Source organism: Petaurus breviceps, unplaced genomic scaffold, assembly GCF_028583685.1.
Source record: "Petaurus breviceps papuanus isolate PSGF00001 unplaced genomic scaffold, PetGlider_PUasm1.0 207, whole genome shotgun sequence".
In the NCBI taxonomy this organism is placed as follows: domain Eukaryota; kingdom Metazoa; phylum Chordata; class Mammalia; order Diprotodontia; family Petauridae; genus Petaurus; species Petaurus breviceps.
The window spans coordinates 32837738-32855954 of record NW_027185850.1 but is presented as its reverse complement, the minus strand read 5'-3'; the positions used below and the strand labels follow the sequence as shown (position 1 = coordinate 32855954).

Sequence of the window (18217 nt, the reverse complement as noted above, 5' to 3'; positions counted from 1 at the left end):
AGAAGTAGGCTTTGGCAGGGAAAGTCAGAGGGAGAGGTGGAAAGCCCAAAGATTATGGTAAAATAATGGGATTTCAGAGTTGTTGAATATGGAGGTTGTACATTTATGGGCAAGATCAAGGGTATAACTGTTTTTGTGTGACTATGGTGAGATGAAGTTCAGAGGAAATGGGTTGGTGGAAGAGGTTTAGGTGTTTGAGGAAGTACCCATTGTATGTTAAAGTCTTCTGGGATGAAGACAGGAATTGGGGGAAAGAGAAAGATTGTCAGCCAGACACTGAACTCATTGAGGAAGGAATGGGAGGGACCTGGAGGTCTGTAGACAATAACTATCAGGATTTTGATTGGGTGGAAGATGTGGATTCTGAGGACCCTTAAAGGAGGAGAGGTTTCTGAGCAATGGAAGCAGAAGGACAACCTAGAAGTGACAATGGAGCAAGGAGCATTCCAACTCCCTGACCTCAACCAGTGAGCTGAGGGGAAGGAGTAAAGCTGCAGTGAGTACTGCAGCCAGAGAGGCTATAGTCAGTGATTGTCAGAAGGTGGAAGGAGTAAGTACTTTGAAAGCAGTTTTGTTCCCTATGGAACAGGCAATCCAGAGAGCATAGTGGAAGGGTTGGGTAACATTTGGTTGGGACTTTGGAGTGGAAACATTGAGGGGGATAAAAATAACAAATCAGGTGGTGACGGATGGAGGATACAGTATGAATAATGATGGCATTCAGAGTCATTGGGAACATCTTATAGAGTATGACTAGGCTTGAGCATGTAAATCATTAAGTAAAAAGCTCCTCTAATGAGGGAGGTGAACAGGGAGCAAGCTTTTAACTAACGGTCCAGGCCCTCACCAAGAGCAGTGACACTTACTGGTGTAAGATAGGTCTGCTGGTGGAAATCCAGGCATCATTTAAGAAGTTCACTGGTGGGATACCCCTACCACTCCCCCCAATAAAACCCCACTTACTTGCCTAATAAGCCCTGCAAGAGAGTAAAAAGCCTAGGTGCTAAGAGCCCCTTGCTGTTCTTTAGTTCTTCATCTGGAGATGGCCCAAAGATGACTATGCATGGGAATAGGGCTCCTTATAATATGGTAGGTGTAAGCATTCCCCTTTTCTTCCCATATGTACCACCCCTTCTTTCCCCCTTCTGGGATCACTGTTTTGTGTGTACCCCGCTGTGCTGCTGGACTGGACTGCCCAGTCGTCCCCATCCCTATGATTCCTCATGTAAGGCTCATAAACAGATGTGGTAATCAGCGTTCCAGATGTCTCCTTTTTCTTGCAGAATCCAAATCCACTGGCTAGTTTAGCCAATTCAGGAGGCAGGGGACATGAACAGCATGAAGTGGAAGGGGGCACAGTCAGATGGAACATCTCCATTTTCCTCTTCTGTTCCCTCTGAAGGCTGTAGTTCTCAGGCAGTGTATGGCATAGCAGGAGATGTAAGTCAGACTCTAAATCCCCCTAGTTTTCCTGTGTACAGTCAGATGGAAGTCATATCTGACCTTCTCTCTATACCAGAGACTGGAGGGAGGGCTGATTGCAAAAGCAGTCACTTCAACACAAGAGGCAGCATGTGAAATCTCTAGTACTAATGGGTCATAAGGTGTTAGACTAGTCATGAGTTGTTATTAAGTTGGGGACTAGTGTATACGTAATGCAAATGTTAATTGTACCATATCCTGTGAGGAAAATTGGTTTGGGGGTGGGGGACACAAATAAAGTGTATTTGTTTGGTATTAGATGATTAAAATGCATAATATGATCCCCTATTTTTTTACTTTTTATCCTTCTCTACTGAAAGTGTCCTTGAATGTCTCAGTGATTCCCTAAATGCCAATGTTTCTGAGTTCTGATTTGACTGATCTATGATATTTTGATAGGAACGGTGGAAATAAGCCTGTGTTAAGCACTTCTTATGTGTCAGGTACTGTGCAGAAAGCTTTAGCAACATCTTGTTTGGTTCCCATGACAGGCCTGTGGGGTGTGTTATTATCCCTGTTTGTCAGTTGAGGCAGGCGGGTTAAGCAGCTTGTCCATGCTCACACACCTAGTAAGTATCGGAGGTTGGGTTTCAACTCAGGTCTTCCTGACTCCAGGCCCAGCATTCTAATGGTATCAGTCTTCTAGACTCAAAAGCCTCAGCCTTGAAGACCATCCAGTTCAGTTCTCTCATTTTATAAAGGAGAATTTTAGCCTCTGAGAGGTTAAAGGACTTACCCTAGGTTATAGAACTAATTTATGGCACATCTGAAACTAGAAACCTCATTTGTTCTACTTGTCAGTTCCTGAATTTTAAGGCCTTTGCCAAAACCCTGATGTCTGCCATGCTGGGGTGGCTGTTGAGGAGTGGTGATATGAAGGCTTCCAGGAGAGAGAAAGATCCGATGAAAGGGAACATCTCTTCTGTGTTACCGGAGAAGCTGAATACTCCCAGGGAAGACCTACCCATTCCAGAGTATGTGGCATCATAAAATGCTTGATAAATATCTCATTCTCTGCCCTGGGAGCAGCCTACTCTTACTAGCTTTAGCTTACAGTTGAGGCTAGAGCAGCAGGCAGAGATCAGGTGACTTGCCCAGTCTCACACAATAACTGTTTAAGGTCAGGTTTTAATTCAGGTTTTCCTGAGCCCAGGCCCAACACTTAGCCACTGTGCCACCTAGGTGCTCATTATCCAGAGATACCAGTCTCAGCAAGGTGTATATGAGGACTTAGCCTCTGCCAGTGAGAAGCCAAGCTTATATTAACAGGTCTTAGACTTTTAAGACTAAAAAAGGTTCTTCTTTTCTGCCCCTCATTCCCATCAGCTGTTGGCCAAAGCACCTTGGAGATCTTTGACTTGTTTGTTGCAGAACCTAGCTTTTAGTCTGCCTGACTCACTAAACTTGCCCCAGTTTATGATTCTTAGTTGTTGACCCAGCTTTTTTGTACAGTGACTATAATAGCTTTAAAATGCTTTATGGTGTGATGGAAAGTGTTGGGTATGAAACCAGGAAAAACTTAGTTATAAATTCTACCCATGGGCAACTTTCTTAACATTACTGAACCTCAGTTTCCTCATATATAAAATTTGGGTAATAATACTTGTACTACTTACTTAGCATTTTATGAGAATCAAATAAGATACTGAATATAAAGTGTTCTTTACCTGAAATCTCTACGTAAATGTCAAATATTGTTTCTCCACTCAAATTATTAACTTCTTGAGGCCACAGACTATATCTTAAACATCATTGTGTACTTGCCATATATATACATATTTAATGGATAAATGAACATGGTGTCTGGAACACTGAGAGTACTCTCTTTTGTTTTCACATCCCAACCACTTGTGGATATAATCCCCTCACTTTCATTACTTCCCTCTCCTTTTAGGATGCTTCTCATGTGAATTGGAAAAAAGAATTAAGCAAAACCCCTCCAATCCCATCTGATACTCTGTAGAATGTTACGTAACCATAGGCTCCCACGTTTACAGTTACAGCAGAGAGGAGCCCTGCTCTCTTTTCCACTGATCTCACCTCATTCTGTTCTGTACTTTAAGAAGTGTCTTGCCAAACTGGAATGTGTACAGAGGAGGATGACTAGAATATTGAGGGGCTCAGAAATATGTCCTTTAGAATAATCGTTTATTTAGACTGAAGAAGGGAATACCAAAGAACATGATGACCAAGGCCCGATGTTCTTTGTTCGTTTAGACCACATTGGAGCCAATTGATAAAGGTTACAGAGAAGCAAATTTCAGCTTTACGTATGGAGGGACTTTTTAATTAATAGAGCTGTCTCCCAAAGGATTGTGATCTGCCCTTCACTGAATGTTTCAAAGCCATGGTTAGAGGGTCATCTGTGAGGAATGATTAATAAGCTATATTCCCCTGTGAATGTGAGGTTATACCACATGAACTCTAAAGTCCATTCACAGCATCACAGCACCTCCACATTGGCCAGAATCTTAGCCCCTCTCTTTGCCTCCAAAGGGGTCATCCAGCCTCTGCTTTGTAGCCTGAGGGGAGCAAGAACTCACCGCCTCTAAGAATTTTAGCCTAGGTTAAATTCCCTGTCCCTTCCCCCACACATCTCTACCTTTACCCAGTCACCCACCTCCACAGAGGTGGGCGGGTTTCTGGGTGCCAGCGGGAATTTCAAGGTGTGTACTGACCAGTCATTGTTCTTGGCCTTTGCAAGTTTCTCCTTGTGTAACACCTAACCTTTGGCCACATGGTATCCCTTTAAAAGCCGACACATTGTCTGTGCAGACTCACTGTTCTATTTGGGGCTGACCCCGAATAGTCCAGTGGAAAATAAAATCCACTTCCAAATTTTATATTCTTGGGGGTCTCTTGTCTCTCTCATTTCGGCCCAACAGCTTTTCCTCCTCTCAAACGTAAATCTGCGTTTGTGCAACTTCTAACCATTTCTCCAAAATTCACCCTCTGAAGCCAAACAGAACAACACTGTTCCTCTTCTAAGTGACAGTCCTCCAGATTTTCTTGAAGAAAATTATCAGGCATACCCAGAATCTTCTCAAGGCTAAAAATATCCCTACCTCCTTTGACATCCTCATGAGATAATGTAAAGAAAGCACTTTGCAAATCAGAAAGCACTTACATTGATGTTAGCTAGCTATTGTAATAAAGCTATTATGTGTCTTAAACTTTCGACCCTTTACCCTCTAGTTGCCCTTTGAGCATAATTGAAGGATGAGGGAAAAAGAAAACTGGCTATTTATACGTATCCATTTGGTACTGCAGGGGCAAAGGCTAGCTATAAGGGAGGAAGAAGGATTGTTGAGATGCCCAGTTTTCTGAGCAGTAGTTTGATACTGATCAACTGGAGGCCAGACAAAAGAAGGTGACCAAGATGACAAAGACTCAAGTGAAGGACATGTGGAAATGTAGCCGGAAAAAAAGACTCAGAAGGAGACACAGTATCAGTCTTCATGTCTGTGAAAGGCTGTCACATGGATGACCTATTTCGCCTTTGGTAGCAGAACAAGGAGTAATGGGGAGAAATTTCAACAAGGAAAATTTAGCCATGACATCAAGAAAAGCCACCTACCAATCAGCACTTTTGAGAAGTGTACTTAAAAAAGGTTCCTTTGAAGGGAGCTACCGTGTTTCCCCAATAATAAGACACTGTCTTATTAAATTTTTTGTAAAGAAAAACACCAGAGGGCTTATTTTCAGGGGAGGGCTTATGTTGTCTTGCCTCAGCTCTCCTCCGGGGCACTGCTCTCAATGGCACCAGCAAGCAAATCACTGGGGAAGAACAGGATGACGCGCTCACTGCTGCAGCTCTGATTGGATGCAGCTCGGAGCGTGGCGTGTGTTTCACGGGGGGGTGGGGAGGTGCATACAGAGGGTACCGTAATGTAGCGTGTAGCGCAGGAGATCACCTTCACTACAGTAGCAATCTCAATAGGGCTTATTTTCGGGGGAGGGCTTATTTTCAGGATAGGTCTTATTATCGGGGAAACACGGTAGAAGACATAGATGATGAACAAAACATGTTACGTGATGACTTTCAGGTGAGGGTTTGACTAGCTGACCACTAAAGCCACTTACCCTTCAGATGTTCTCTGTCATGGAAGCTTGTTCCCTTCCTGGCCCTTGCAGGGTAGGGCATGGCACAAAGGGCATCTCGACTCTCCTTTCTCAATAGTATGCCTTTGTTAATGCAGCCTAAGATTAAGTTAACTTTTTGGCACCGTCTTACCTATTTGACTTATATTTGACTTGCAGTCCACTACCACCTCTAGATTCTTTTTAAAAAAAAATAAAAATAGTCTGTCTCCACCTCTCTCATCCTGTACTTTTACATTTGATTTTTTTGATTCCAAGTTATCCCTATTATCATATTATTGTTAGCCGTATCGTAATCTTTTTACATCCTTATTCTGTCATTTATTACATTAGCTTTTTCCTATAGTTCATCCAAACAAAAAAGTTATATTTGCTATGTAATCTTTAAATTGGATCATTTGTGGCCAAAGAAAAGAAAGTATTGTTTCTGACTAAGGTTTTTCTTGTTTCTTAAATCTTTTTTTTTGGGGGGGGGGGGGGGAAGGGGGGGCAGTTGGGGTTAAGTGACTTGGCCAAGGTCACACAGTGTCAAGTGTCTGAGGCCAGATTTGAACTTGGTCCTCCTGACTCCAGGGCCCATGTTCTATTCTTAAATCTTTTTTTTTTTTTTTTAAGCAATTGGGGTTAAGTAACTTACCCAAGGTTACACGGCAAGTTCTTTTTTTGTGTGTGGTTGTTAAGTGTCTGAGGCCAGAACCAATCTGGTCCTCCCGACTCCAGGCCGGCACTCTTACTGTGCCACCTAGCCACCCCCTTTAAATCTTTTTAACTCTGAATTTTTGATAATTGGTGTTTACCTAGTCGTGTGCTTAAATAAATGTGTTTTTGTGTGTGTGTATACATATATACATGTATGTCAATTGTAATAGTTTAATCTTAAATGTAGGAATTAACATTTTAAAACTATTGGCCAAAAAAATTCAAGGATAGAAAGAGAATTTTAATCTACGTGGATATTATCCTTTGATTTCATAATGTGTAAGTTAATAGGATTCTCCATAAATTCTTCATAGAAAATCCACCCCATGTACTAACATCTTTCCTCTTGTTCCCTTAATAGTTCAGGGATTTAAACAACTGTTTACAATTTAACAATTATAGTTTCTCACTATGTGCTTAACAAATATTGTTTGATCATACTCAATTGTACTTAGTGACATTTACACACAACAGTAGTGGTTTTTTTAAGTTTAGTGCTTTACATACATGGATATAATAATAGTCATTATTATGTAATGAGATTATAAGTATGGTTATTGTGAAATATTTGGGAATTTGAACTACTAGAATTTTCCCTCACTGTATTTTACACAAAGAATAATTTTAGTGAAATAGTATTTCAGTGCTTCAAATATAAATGAAATATAAGAAAATTAATTATTCCTAAATATGTGCAAATAATGCTTTTGTTTTTCAGTGTAAAACCAGTAGAAATGAATGTTATGATGCATTTTATATATGGAGGGACTCTGGGCTTTCCAAATAAAGCTAATGCAGGGTATGTATTCACCTTTCTAGATTTTTTATTCTTTTTTTATGTTGATTCCTTGTCTCTATCTTAACGAATTATATATTATAGGACTAATTAAACAAAAATCAATTTAACTGTTTTTGTTTCATAAACATCAGTTTAGCTGTTTTTTAAAAATATATGGAAAGTATGCTTTTAAGAGATCTAGAAATAATGCTACTTTGCTTGTTTCTTTAGAAGAAATGATGATCCACTTATATGGATTAATCTTTAGCAAAGTTTTTGTATCTATAAGAAATTATTTTCATGATAGGATAATTTTCAGTGTCTTTACATATATGTAATTTTAACTTATATTAAACTTTTATTGAATTTTGAACTGAAATGTCAGTATTTTTGTTGAGTATTAGATGCTGTCTTTTCAAGAAAAAAATTAACAAAGATTAGACTTATTTGGTAATGTAGGTATTAAAGACTGTCATGTCAGTAAAACATTTATTTTATTGCACGATGCCAACTCAACAAACTGCCCACGTGATAGATTAAAGTTCCAACATCCTTTAATCAGTTTTTCTGAGAGCTTGGTTTTTGTTTGTGTCCTAGCTCCAAAAGAATAAAAACATGAGCATTTAATCTCCTAAAATTGATTTTTCCTTTGATATTATTCTATTACATTTATTAATATATTCCACTAAAAAAAATTCCAAGGAGCAGGATTGAATATTGAAAGTTTGCTGCTGTAAACCTGTAGGAAAATTCCACTTTAAGTCAGCAAACATTAAGTGCTCTGCATACAGTAGGTCTTTTATGCAGAGCCCTTTCCTATCCCATTCAGTTGACTATTCATTGATTGTCTTTCACTTCCATTGGACAGATAACTTGTCCCTGAAGGGCCCAGGAGATTTCAGTTGATTTGCCTTCCTTTATTCTGTTTGGTCCCCACTGCTCAAGTAGGTAGCAGAGCAAGCTCTTCATTCCGATGGTGTCCATGCTTGCTGACATCTACAATAAAACATGCATTTTGTTATTTAGAACAAAAAAAAATGGGAGTAATTTGTACTTTGTTTTTTAAGCAAATTTTGTTTGTAATTACAAAATCTATTTGTCTGATTTTGATCATTACTGTTTTTGCTTTAGTCAGATACTGAACCTGGCAGATATGTATGGATTAGAAGGGTTAAAAGAAGTAACACTTTATATTCTTAGAAGAGACTACTGTAATTTCTTCCAGAAGGTATGTACTCTATCTCTGAAATCTTATATCCAGTGTATAGACCTAAAATACCCAGAGGATTTTGAATTCTAAGGGAAAATATTGTTGAGCTCTTTGCAATACTAAGAGCATGCTGCTCTTAGGAAAAGGTGATCCCAATTGAGAAATCAATCAACCTTAAGTATTTAGTGAGCATTAAGTTAGGCCATCATAAAGCAAAGTGCCTGGACCTCATTATCTCAGGGCCTTGTATAAAGACTTCACTAGGCTATGATTTAATATTAAACTCTTTGCCTTTATAGAAGGATGATAGGAAATCTCTCAATATTTTTTCTTCTTGGTTGGGAATTTTAGTTATGTACTGTTCTAGTTATCTAAGGATCCATGCAAATTCCCTTGCATTTAGTTATGGGAAAAATTTTATTTTTACAAATGAATGTGTATGCTTTCTATTTTTCAGAAAACAAATCTATGTAACAAATTGTTTCCCTTTTTGCATTAGCAAAAATTCAGAGGAATTTTAGAATGAAGTTCACTGATCAAGTGATATAACACCTGAAAGCATCTACATATTCCTTTAGACTGCCTCTGTTCTATTTTTATGTATCTTACCATCCACTCTGCTTTATTTTACCTATCTCAAGTAATTTTGAAAGTAGACAGAGTATATATCGAATTGCTTACCATTTTTAGGGAGGAGAAAGAAGGAGAACATTTGGAATTCAAAATTTTTTAAGTGAATATTAAAAATTGCCTTTATACATAATTGGAAAAAATAAAATGCTATTTAAATGGAAAAAAATTAGACGAGTGTTTAAAAAATTTTACATGTAATTAGAAAAAATAAAATATTTGAAAAAATAAAAAAGGAGTGTGATTCAGAAGGGAAAAAAAAGACAAGATACAAGCATTAAATAAATGAACTTGTAAATAATATACCTGATTTGAAGGATTTGTGTAACCACAGCATGACCCAGCATCATAAAGAAATTCTGCATAATGAAACTTGTACTTGAAAGAGTTACAAATAGAATTAAGATTTCATTTGAATCTCAATAATTTAAAATAGGACTTTTTTTTGTCTTTTCCTTGAGGCGTCTCATTTTTTTCCTAGAAAAAAAATGGACAAACCATCACTGTTAAGGTGAAATACATTCCTTGCTTGTCTGTTTCTATCTATTTTGCCCTTCACTAGATATGGGGTTTTCTATATTCAGGACTATAAAAATGTGCAGCTAGACAGGAAAAAACAAAATATAGGCTCTAGGAATGATTGGTAGTCAGGAAGATCCAGTCAGGACCAGGATCAAGGCCCCTTCTGCCTGTTGTCTGTACTAGGAAGGTGATGAAATCAAATCAACATGGAAGCTAGACTGGGGAGAATGAGCAAATCTCCCACTCCATAATCAGAGCAGGTCCAAACAGCAGACTTCTATTCACCACACTTCCTGACCTCCTCAGGACAAGAGACTCCCCCTCCTCCAGTCCCTGTCAGTCCTGGGGCTTGGGCTGTGGTCATTGAAAAATTCCACTGCTACCTGACCAGCCACGGAGGAACAACACACCTCTTACTACTAGATCCAGTCAATTCAGAACCAAAGATGAAGGTGGAGATGATGATGATGGTCACTTTACTATTTATTACTGATCCATGCATAGCAAAGCCTTTCCTTTCCTTCTGTCTGTGATTAGGAATCAGAATTTGTCAAAGACTGACTAGATAAAAACTCCCTTCCGTTTCAACCATTCCCACAACCCTTATTCCCCCATTCACCCTATTCATACTCCTCTGTGTTCCTATTTCATTCTGCCTTTCCTATTCCATTCTGCCTCCCCTTACACTGTGACTTCTGAGACCCCCTGTCTGTTGCTAATAAACTGCCCTTCATATTAGACTTCTTTCTCTCAAACACCTTCCATCTCCTTGAAATAACAGAATCCTTGTTACCTACAAAAGACACCCATCCTTCTTTAATACTGACTTCTCTGATTCCCTCCCTCCCCCATCCCCCACCTTCTCTACAAGTTGAGGGGTATAGCAGGGACCTAACAGCAAAAGGCAAAAGGGACCAACAAGGGATACTTTTAAAGATTAGCTCTCTAAAAATGTACATTTTTTTCTTTCTACTTTTAAGTCTATTTTCTTTAAAACAAGAAAGTCTCCCTCATAGTAGATTATATTAACTACTACTCTATTATACTACTACAATAATCATACATATAATAATCGTTGTGGAAACGGAGAAGACAATGGGAAGAACATTCATGATGGAGTTGGGATGCTCATGGGTCCTTTGTAAGTTGGGTATTTGTTCAGTGATTACTGCCTGTATAATGGTTTCCATCTGGGGATGCATGTTAAAATAACCAAAGTACAGGGTATTCTGAGTTACCTCCAAGCTTGTCTTATACTTAAGACCGATTAACTTTAATTCAGTTTAATTTGTTTTAAGAGAGGTAATGTGGCATTGATAGAGACCCAGGCTCATAATCAGAAAAGGCTGGGTTCCAGTTCTGTTTTTACATACACTAGCCATGTGAAGTTGAGCTAGTCCCTCAAACTCTCAGGGTCCCAGGCAACTCTCTCCACCCTACATGTAGAATAGGTACCACTTTCTTATCAGGAGTTCTCTATACTGAGGAAAGACAGGGCCAGTCCTTGAAAGTCATGTTGCATTCTTAGAGGGAAAACCAAACTTAAGGCACTTTCCAAAATGAGTCAGGACTTGATGGCCATGTTTGAAAAGCTCTCACGTTAGTGGCTGTGCTCAGAGACACATCTGAAGATGAGTTTTCTCTCTTTTGTGAGCAGCAGTACTTCACATGTATGTTGTGAATTATTAGATATTTAAATTTGACAACTGCTATACCTTATTAAATATGTGGTTCCAAATTTACAATAAGCATAAAGCAGAGTAACTTCTGTGCAACTCATTTGGACAAAGTTCACACCAAGAAATGTCTTTTGGAATTTCATTAGGAGTGACCTGACTTAAATATTGTGTTCCAAATATTGAGGATATTTCAGAATATTATTACAAAGTTGACCTTTACATTCCATGATTTTATTTATCTTTTAATCTCTGCTTCTGGTTGATATGTTATATCACTAATCTATTTTGATTCTTTATCTCTTTTTATTTTAGGTCAGTGCAGAAATTTCCATGCCACACGTGTGTGTGTGTGTATGTTAAAAAGTACATCTAATACTTTTAAAAAGGGATGGGAATAGGGACTGTGCCTGTGATTTAATTGGTATAGGGAACTCACAGACAAAGAAAATGCTGTAAGAAACAGATTAAACAATTTGGTTTTCTTGCATGATGATGCATGATGATCAGTTTAGAGGTGTAACGTACTTTAGAAATCAACTCTTCTGATTCCTTCATTTTAAAAACGAATAAATTGAGACCTAGAAAGGTTGTGCTGTGTACATGTTTACAAGTTAGGAACAGCAGAACAGATCCTCTGCTTCCCAGTCCAGTGGCCTTTCTATTCATCATGACTTTAGAGGTGGCATGGCTAAAAGTATATAGAGAAAATGATGACAATCAGCCAAGGCAAAAAAAAAACTATCATCAAAATATTGTACTTTCTGAAATCTAAATGAATCAAATGTTCTTCTGTGCAAAACCAAAGATTCTGTCTAACATGTTTCTTGATTTTAAAAGAAGAGTAGACTGTTTGAGGACCCTTGTTCACATAAATTTACAGATGTGTAAATGGTGCCTAATTATTTTGTAAAGATGTGTTTTTAGCTTTCTGCTTCTTAATGTGACGCAGGCATGTTCCTCCTTCAGTCGGTAAAGAACAATGCTTTGGTATTTTTGTTGTTGTTGTAGCCTGCCCCGGGGAGACTGGAGGCTATGCTAGAATGTCTGATTATTGCTCATTCGGTGGGAGTGGAAAGTCTTTATGATGATTGTATGAAGTAAGTGATCTGAAGTACTATTTATGATATCAGTTTGGCAGTCCTATTTTCATGACTTCCCTATTTTGCCTTTTTTTTTTTTTGAGGGGGAAAGGCAGGGCAGTTGGGGTTAAGTGACTTGCCCAAGGTCACACAACTAATAAGTATTAAGTGTCTGAGGTCAGATTTGAATTCAAGTCCTCCTGACTCCAGGGTCTGTGTTCTATTCACTGTGCCACCTACATGCCCCAACTTCCCTATTTTGATAACACTTTCAGATCTGTCATTTTTTCTGGGCATAGCTTTAGAACTGCAGTGGCCAACAAGTTAGGATAATTGAGCCAATTTCCCAGTTTAGTTCTCACTTTGAAGGTGGACAGGATTAACTGTATCCACAGTTATTAAATGCAGTTTATTGTGTTCACTTCTGTTTACATTGGCTCAACTCGATGCTGAGCTGAAAACTGCTTTTCTACAAAAGATGGCTGAATTAATCCTACCATGAAATGAATTAAGAATGTTACCATAAGTTCTAACAATAATTTCATCTAGTTATAATGTAGTCATTTATACTTTATGTCATTAAAAGATGTTAGGAGATTATTTTAATTCTTCTTAATTTGAATTTCTAATAGGTGGATTGTAAAGCATTTTGCAAGGTGTTGGTCAGAGAGAAGCTTTGCAAATATACCTCCTGAGATCCAGAAAAATTGCCTTACTATGCTGATTCAGTCTTTAGTAAGTATACCTTGAAAGTTTTTTTATTTATTATTGAGATTATTCAGTTTTTCAGAGGTAGTACTGAGTCATTTAGTCTTTTAAACATGTTAATTAAAGCAGTTTTTTAACAAAAGAATTTGCTATTAATATTACCTGCTAAAATAATGTTTATATTTTTGTATCATTAATATATTTTTTGATACCTTAGAGCATGTCTGCACAACATTCAGCCCATGGACTGCTTGCAGCCTTGAAAGGATTTTGGGCGGCCAGCAAAAAATGTAGAGGATACAGAACAGGCCTGAAAAACATAGCCCATAGGCCGCGGGCCATATGTTGTGCAGACTTCTTTAGAGAGTAGTCAAAAAATATATCAAGTGGTCCTTATGTTAATTTTTAGTCACTAAATTTATGAACATAGTATTATTTGCTGAACTGAAAAGAATTCTGATTTTTATGGAAATACTGACTCAAAAAAGAAATATTCCATGTTACCTTTCTAAAAATAAAGCTTTTTACAAAAAAAAAGTTTAGGACATTAAATACATATGTGATACAGTACCACAGATGTTCCTAATGGCATAACCACAGGTAGATATTTATAATTATTTTACAGGATGGTGATCATTACTAAAGAAAATTCTTTCTGGAACATTAACTTTACTGATCTACTAGAAGATTACTTTTGAGAAAGATGTAGAATTGCAGTTAATGTACCATGAATCTGTAGATACTCTGGTCTTGATTTTTTCTCTCAACATAATTGGGGGGGGGGAATAAATTTTGCTATTTCTTGCGCATCAGCATGGTTATTCCCCAAAGCTCCATCCTGGACCTGCCTTCTCCCATCTTTCCTTTCCCCTATTCTATGTACTCTACTGTGATCTAATTAGCTCCTATGGATTCAGTTACCATTACTATGGAATGAATTTCAGATATTTATTCATCACTGTTCTCTCACCTCTAATGATATCTCTCCACACAGATGTGGTCTGTCATCTCAAACTCAGCATATCTAAAACAATGCTCATTTTCTGTCCCCTACCCTGCCTACCCCCCAGCCTTTGTCTCCTCCCAGCTTCTTCATTCCCATTAAGGTCACTACCTCAGCCACCCAGGTGTGCCGCCCCTCAGAGTCACTCTAGGTTCTTTCTTCTTCCTCACCTCTCAGATCCAGTCAGTTACAAGCTTCGTTTTGTTGACTCCCTTTTACCTTCTGTTTCTTTCTAATCCCCAGCTAGTCTCCTGTTATGTCCACAAGTGCCTCAGTAGCCTCCTGATTGGTCTTCATACTTCCAGTCTTTCCCTTCCCCAGTTCATCCTCTACATAACTGCTAATATTATGTTCTATGGGTCTGAGATAAGTAAAGTGCTTTGCAAACCTTAAAGTGCTGTGTAATTATTCGTTACTATCATTGTTGTTCTATCACTTACTATCCATAGTGGCAAAAGAACTGGCTATAGCCCTGTAAGATGTGGCTTCTGGTCCTAACCCTAGAAAACCCTGACTTTGTGATCCTGGGCAAGGCACTGAACCCCTCCAGATGCTTGGCGGTGGTCTACATCTGTAACCTGCAGAGAAGGTGCCACTTGTGGACAAACCACTAGAAGCTTGTTACCTCCCTGATAGCGGTGGAGTATTAGCCCTCAGCATTATTTGGTCACTTCCTTTCTCAAAAACCTTCTAGGATAAAATACAAACTTTTCAACTTGGCATTGAAAACCTTTAGCAGTTTTTTACCAGTCTATCCTTCCAGTCAATGACATTTTGTATTCCTTCCCTTCCTGCATTCTGCAGAACAAGACAAAACTGCCCCCCTTATTGTTCCCTCACCCTGACTTCATTTCCTATTGCATGCCTCTGCACAGGCTTTGACTATCAAGACAGCACAGATAACATCTTGTTTACAAACCCTTACCAGATCCCTTCTCATCCTTCTGAATTTACTTTGTATTTACTTATCCATAAACATGTTGTATTGTCCCAGGAGAACTGAAGGTCTTTGAAGGCAAGGACTGATCTGTCTAGCCCAGAGTAACAACTCAACAAATGCTGAATCTCTTCAGTGTCTCTCTTTTGCTCCTCTCTATCCTGACCTCTCTCATCTAAACTTCTGCATTGTCCTTACTTCTTATTTGAAGACTTCATGTCAAATTGAACTTCTGGCTAAATTGTAAACTTTGTGAGTCTTATATCACATTCACCTCAATAGAAAATGGCCTCAAATACCTCAGGGATCTATCGTGGCATGAGGTTGTTTTGTATTTTTATCAATGACTTGGAGAAAGGACTAAATGACATAGTTACAAAACTTGTAGAGGCTGTAAAGCTGAGAGAGAGAACTAACAAACACTGGATAATGGAATCAGCATTCAGAAAGATCTCTAGAATGTTGGACTGAATTGAGTGAGATCAAATTTAACAGGGCTCCACCTTCTACCCAAAGGTACAGCCCAGCTACAGCACGTGGCTAGTTAGATTGACATTGAGGTCTGGTATCTAGGGAATTGTTGTTTCAGTCTGGGCTCCACAACTTAGGGAGGATATTTATAAGCTGAAAGGCATCCAGGGGAGGGCAGACAGGATGGTAAAGTATCTTGAGATCCTGACATACTATGATTGAAGGAACTGGATGTATTTAACATGGAAGAGTGAAGATTTAAGAGGGGAAGCGATGGGGAGGGAAATACAGTAACACGACTATTCCAAGAGTTCTTGTTTCAAAATGGGAACAGACTTGTTCGCCTTGCCCCCAGAGAGCACATTGAAACTGTGACTTACCAAAAGAACAATGGAAAGTGAGTTGTTGAGTGCATAGGCTGTGTTCTTATACTAACAACAAGATGGGCATGAGAACTAAAATAAAAGGTAATATTTTAAAGTTGCATGAAGGGAAAAGGGGATTGAGCAGTCCTGTAGCAAGCCTGAGGACTAACAAGTGATCAGTGCCTCATTGATGCCAGAGGACCTAGAGGAAGACTCATAACACACTGGGTGACTCATGGCACACTCTGGAGCATTGATGAATGGGCACAGATCATAGTCACACAAGATGAGAAGATGTGGGTGGGATGTGACCTACTGTGTTGTAAGCCTTGGAGATGACAGATACATTGGAGTACTGAAGAAGTCAATGAGCATGCCATTCCTTCCTCTTTATAAGGTTTGGAGGAGGTTCATTTGCTTAAGTAGGAAGCAAGGAACATGTTCCTATGGACCTGTGTCCTACATTTATAAATATAAAAGGAACCATTTTTAAAATTACCTCACCTTCATAAGGACAAGTCTCATTTCAATTAATTTTTTCACTTATCAGACATTTATTTTTTTCTTCCTTTCCCTTCTCCCTATGACTGAAAGAAAGAAATGGAGAAGGAAGGAAGAAAATGAAATCCTCATTTCATTTATGCATAGTCACACAAAACAAATCCCTATACTAGCCACATCCAAAGATGCATTTCTCATTCTGCATATCAGTCCATCATCTTCTCTGTCATGAAAGGGCATCATTTCTCCTCTGTCCTCGGAAATCATGGTTGATTATTTTGTTGATCAGAGTTAAGTCTTTTAGAATTGTTCATTTTTACAATCTTGATGCTATGGTATAAATTATTTTCCTGGTTCTACTCACTTCACTCATCATCAGTTCATGCAGATCTTCCCAGGTCTCTCTTAAGATATCTTTTTTTTAAAGCAATTGGGGTTAAGTAACTTGCTCAAGGTTACATGGCCAGTTATTTTGTGTGGGTGCCAAGTATCTGAGGCTGGAACCAATCCCGGGGCTCCTGATGCCAGGGCCGGCGCTCTTACTCACTACACCACCTGGCCGCCCCTCTCTGAAACTATCTTTCTTCATTTTTTATAGCACAATAGTATTCAATTCCATTCATATACTGTAATTTTTTCAGCCTTTCATCAATTTATGGGCACTCCTTAGTTTCCAGTTCTTTGCCATTGCTAAAGAGTGCTTTAAATTTGTTGGTACAAATAGGATTGTTTCTTTTTTTTTTCTTAATTTCTTTGATGTATAGGCCCTGGTATTGGTATCACTAGTCCAAAGAACATGCAATAGTTTAGTGATTTGGGGGGACCATAATTTAAAATTATTATACATGACTAGACCTATCTAGACCAGTCTACCAATGTGGCTGTTTTTTCATAGCCCCTCCAACACTTGTCACTTAATTTTTTAATTAGCTTTGTCAGTCTGATGGGTGTAAGATAGAGCCTCAGAGTTGCCTTAATTGGCATTTCCTTAATTATTAGTGATTTGAATCATTTTTAAAAATATGACTCTAAGATAGCTTAGATTTTTCTTCCCTTGTGAATTTTCATATTCTTCAACCATCTGCTAATTTGGGAGTGGTTCTTATTGTTACAAATTTGAACCAGTTGTTTCTTGAAATTGAGACTTTTATCAAAGAAACTTGCTGGAAAAAAAATTCTCCTGTCATCTCTTTTCCTTCTAATCTTAGCTGTATTGAATTTGTTTCTACAAGAACTTTTTAATTTTATATAATCAAATTTTCTTATCTTCTGTGACACTCTCATTCCTTTGTTTGGGCATAACCTCTTCCCCTAATCATAGCTCTGAAAAGTAATTTCCTTGTTTTTCCAATTTGTTTAGGAGATGACCTTTTATAGTTGGGTTGTGTATCCATTTGGAATTTATCTTGGTGTAAGTTATGATCTAAACTTAATTTCTGTCATATTGCTGTCCAGTTTTCCCAGCAGTTTTAATCAGATGGTGAGTCTTACCCCAAAAGCTGGAGTCTTTGGATTTGTCAAACCATAGGGTACAAGGATCATTTGGTTCTGTATGTTATGTACATAATTTGATTGGTCTCTCTTTCTTTTTTAAATAGATACCAGATTGTTTCAATAATTTACGACTTTGTAGTATAGTTTGAGATATGGTAGTGCCAAACTCCCTTTCTTTCAATGCTTTTTTTTATTATTTGCCTTGAGATTGTTGACCTTTTGTGCCTCCAGATTAATTTTGTTATTACTTTTTTTAATTTTTTAAAGTGGTATTTTGGTAGTTTACTATGGCATTGAATAAGCAAGTTGTTTATTTTTTATTGTAATTTTATTACAATTTTTCTTATGTAGACTTGGTTTTCCCATGACTAATTAATATTTTTATAATTATTTCTATCTGTCATTACTTCTATAAAGTTTTTTTTTGTGGTTGTATTTATGTAGTTCCTGTGTGTATCTTGGTGCATAAACTCCCAAGTGTTTGTTCATACACACACATCCATATATATATATATATATTCTATAATCACTTTGTTTTTATTTTTAACAGGTTTTCAC

General features: G+C 38.0%; 1 protein-coding gene across 4 annotated transcripts in view; it reads left to right on the top strand.

Annotated features, from left to right (window-relative positions):
• Nucleotides 1-18217, top strand: part of LOC138165087 (BTB/POZ domain-containing protein 8-like) — a 121072-nt gene that overhangs the window by 59290 nt on the left and 43565 nt on the right. For 3 of the 4 annotated variants that reach the window (XM_069093234.1, XM_069093231.1, XM_069093232.1), the window contains 4 exons: nucleotides 7001-7081; nucleotides 8192-8288; nucleotides 12110-12198; nucleotides 12813-12915. In XM_069093234.1, the coding sequence (XP_068949335.1) occupies nucleotides 7001-7081; nucleotides 8192-8288; nucleotides 12110-12198; nucleotides 12813-12915 (370 nt within the window). Of the gene's footprint in view, nucleotides 1-7000; nucleotides 7082-8191; nucleotides 8289-12109; nucleotides 12199-12812; nucleotides 12916-18217 lie in introns of those variants that run through there. The other variant, XM_069093233.1, reaches the window with a different exon arrangement.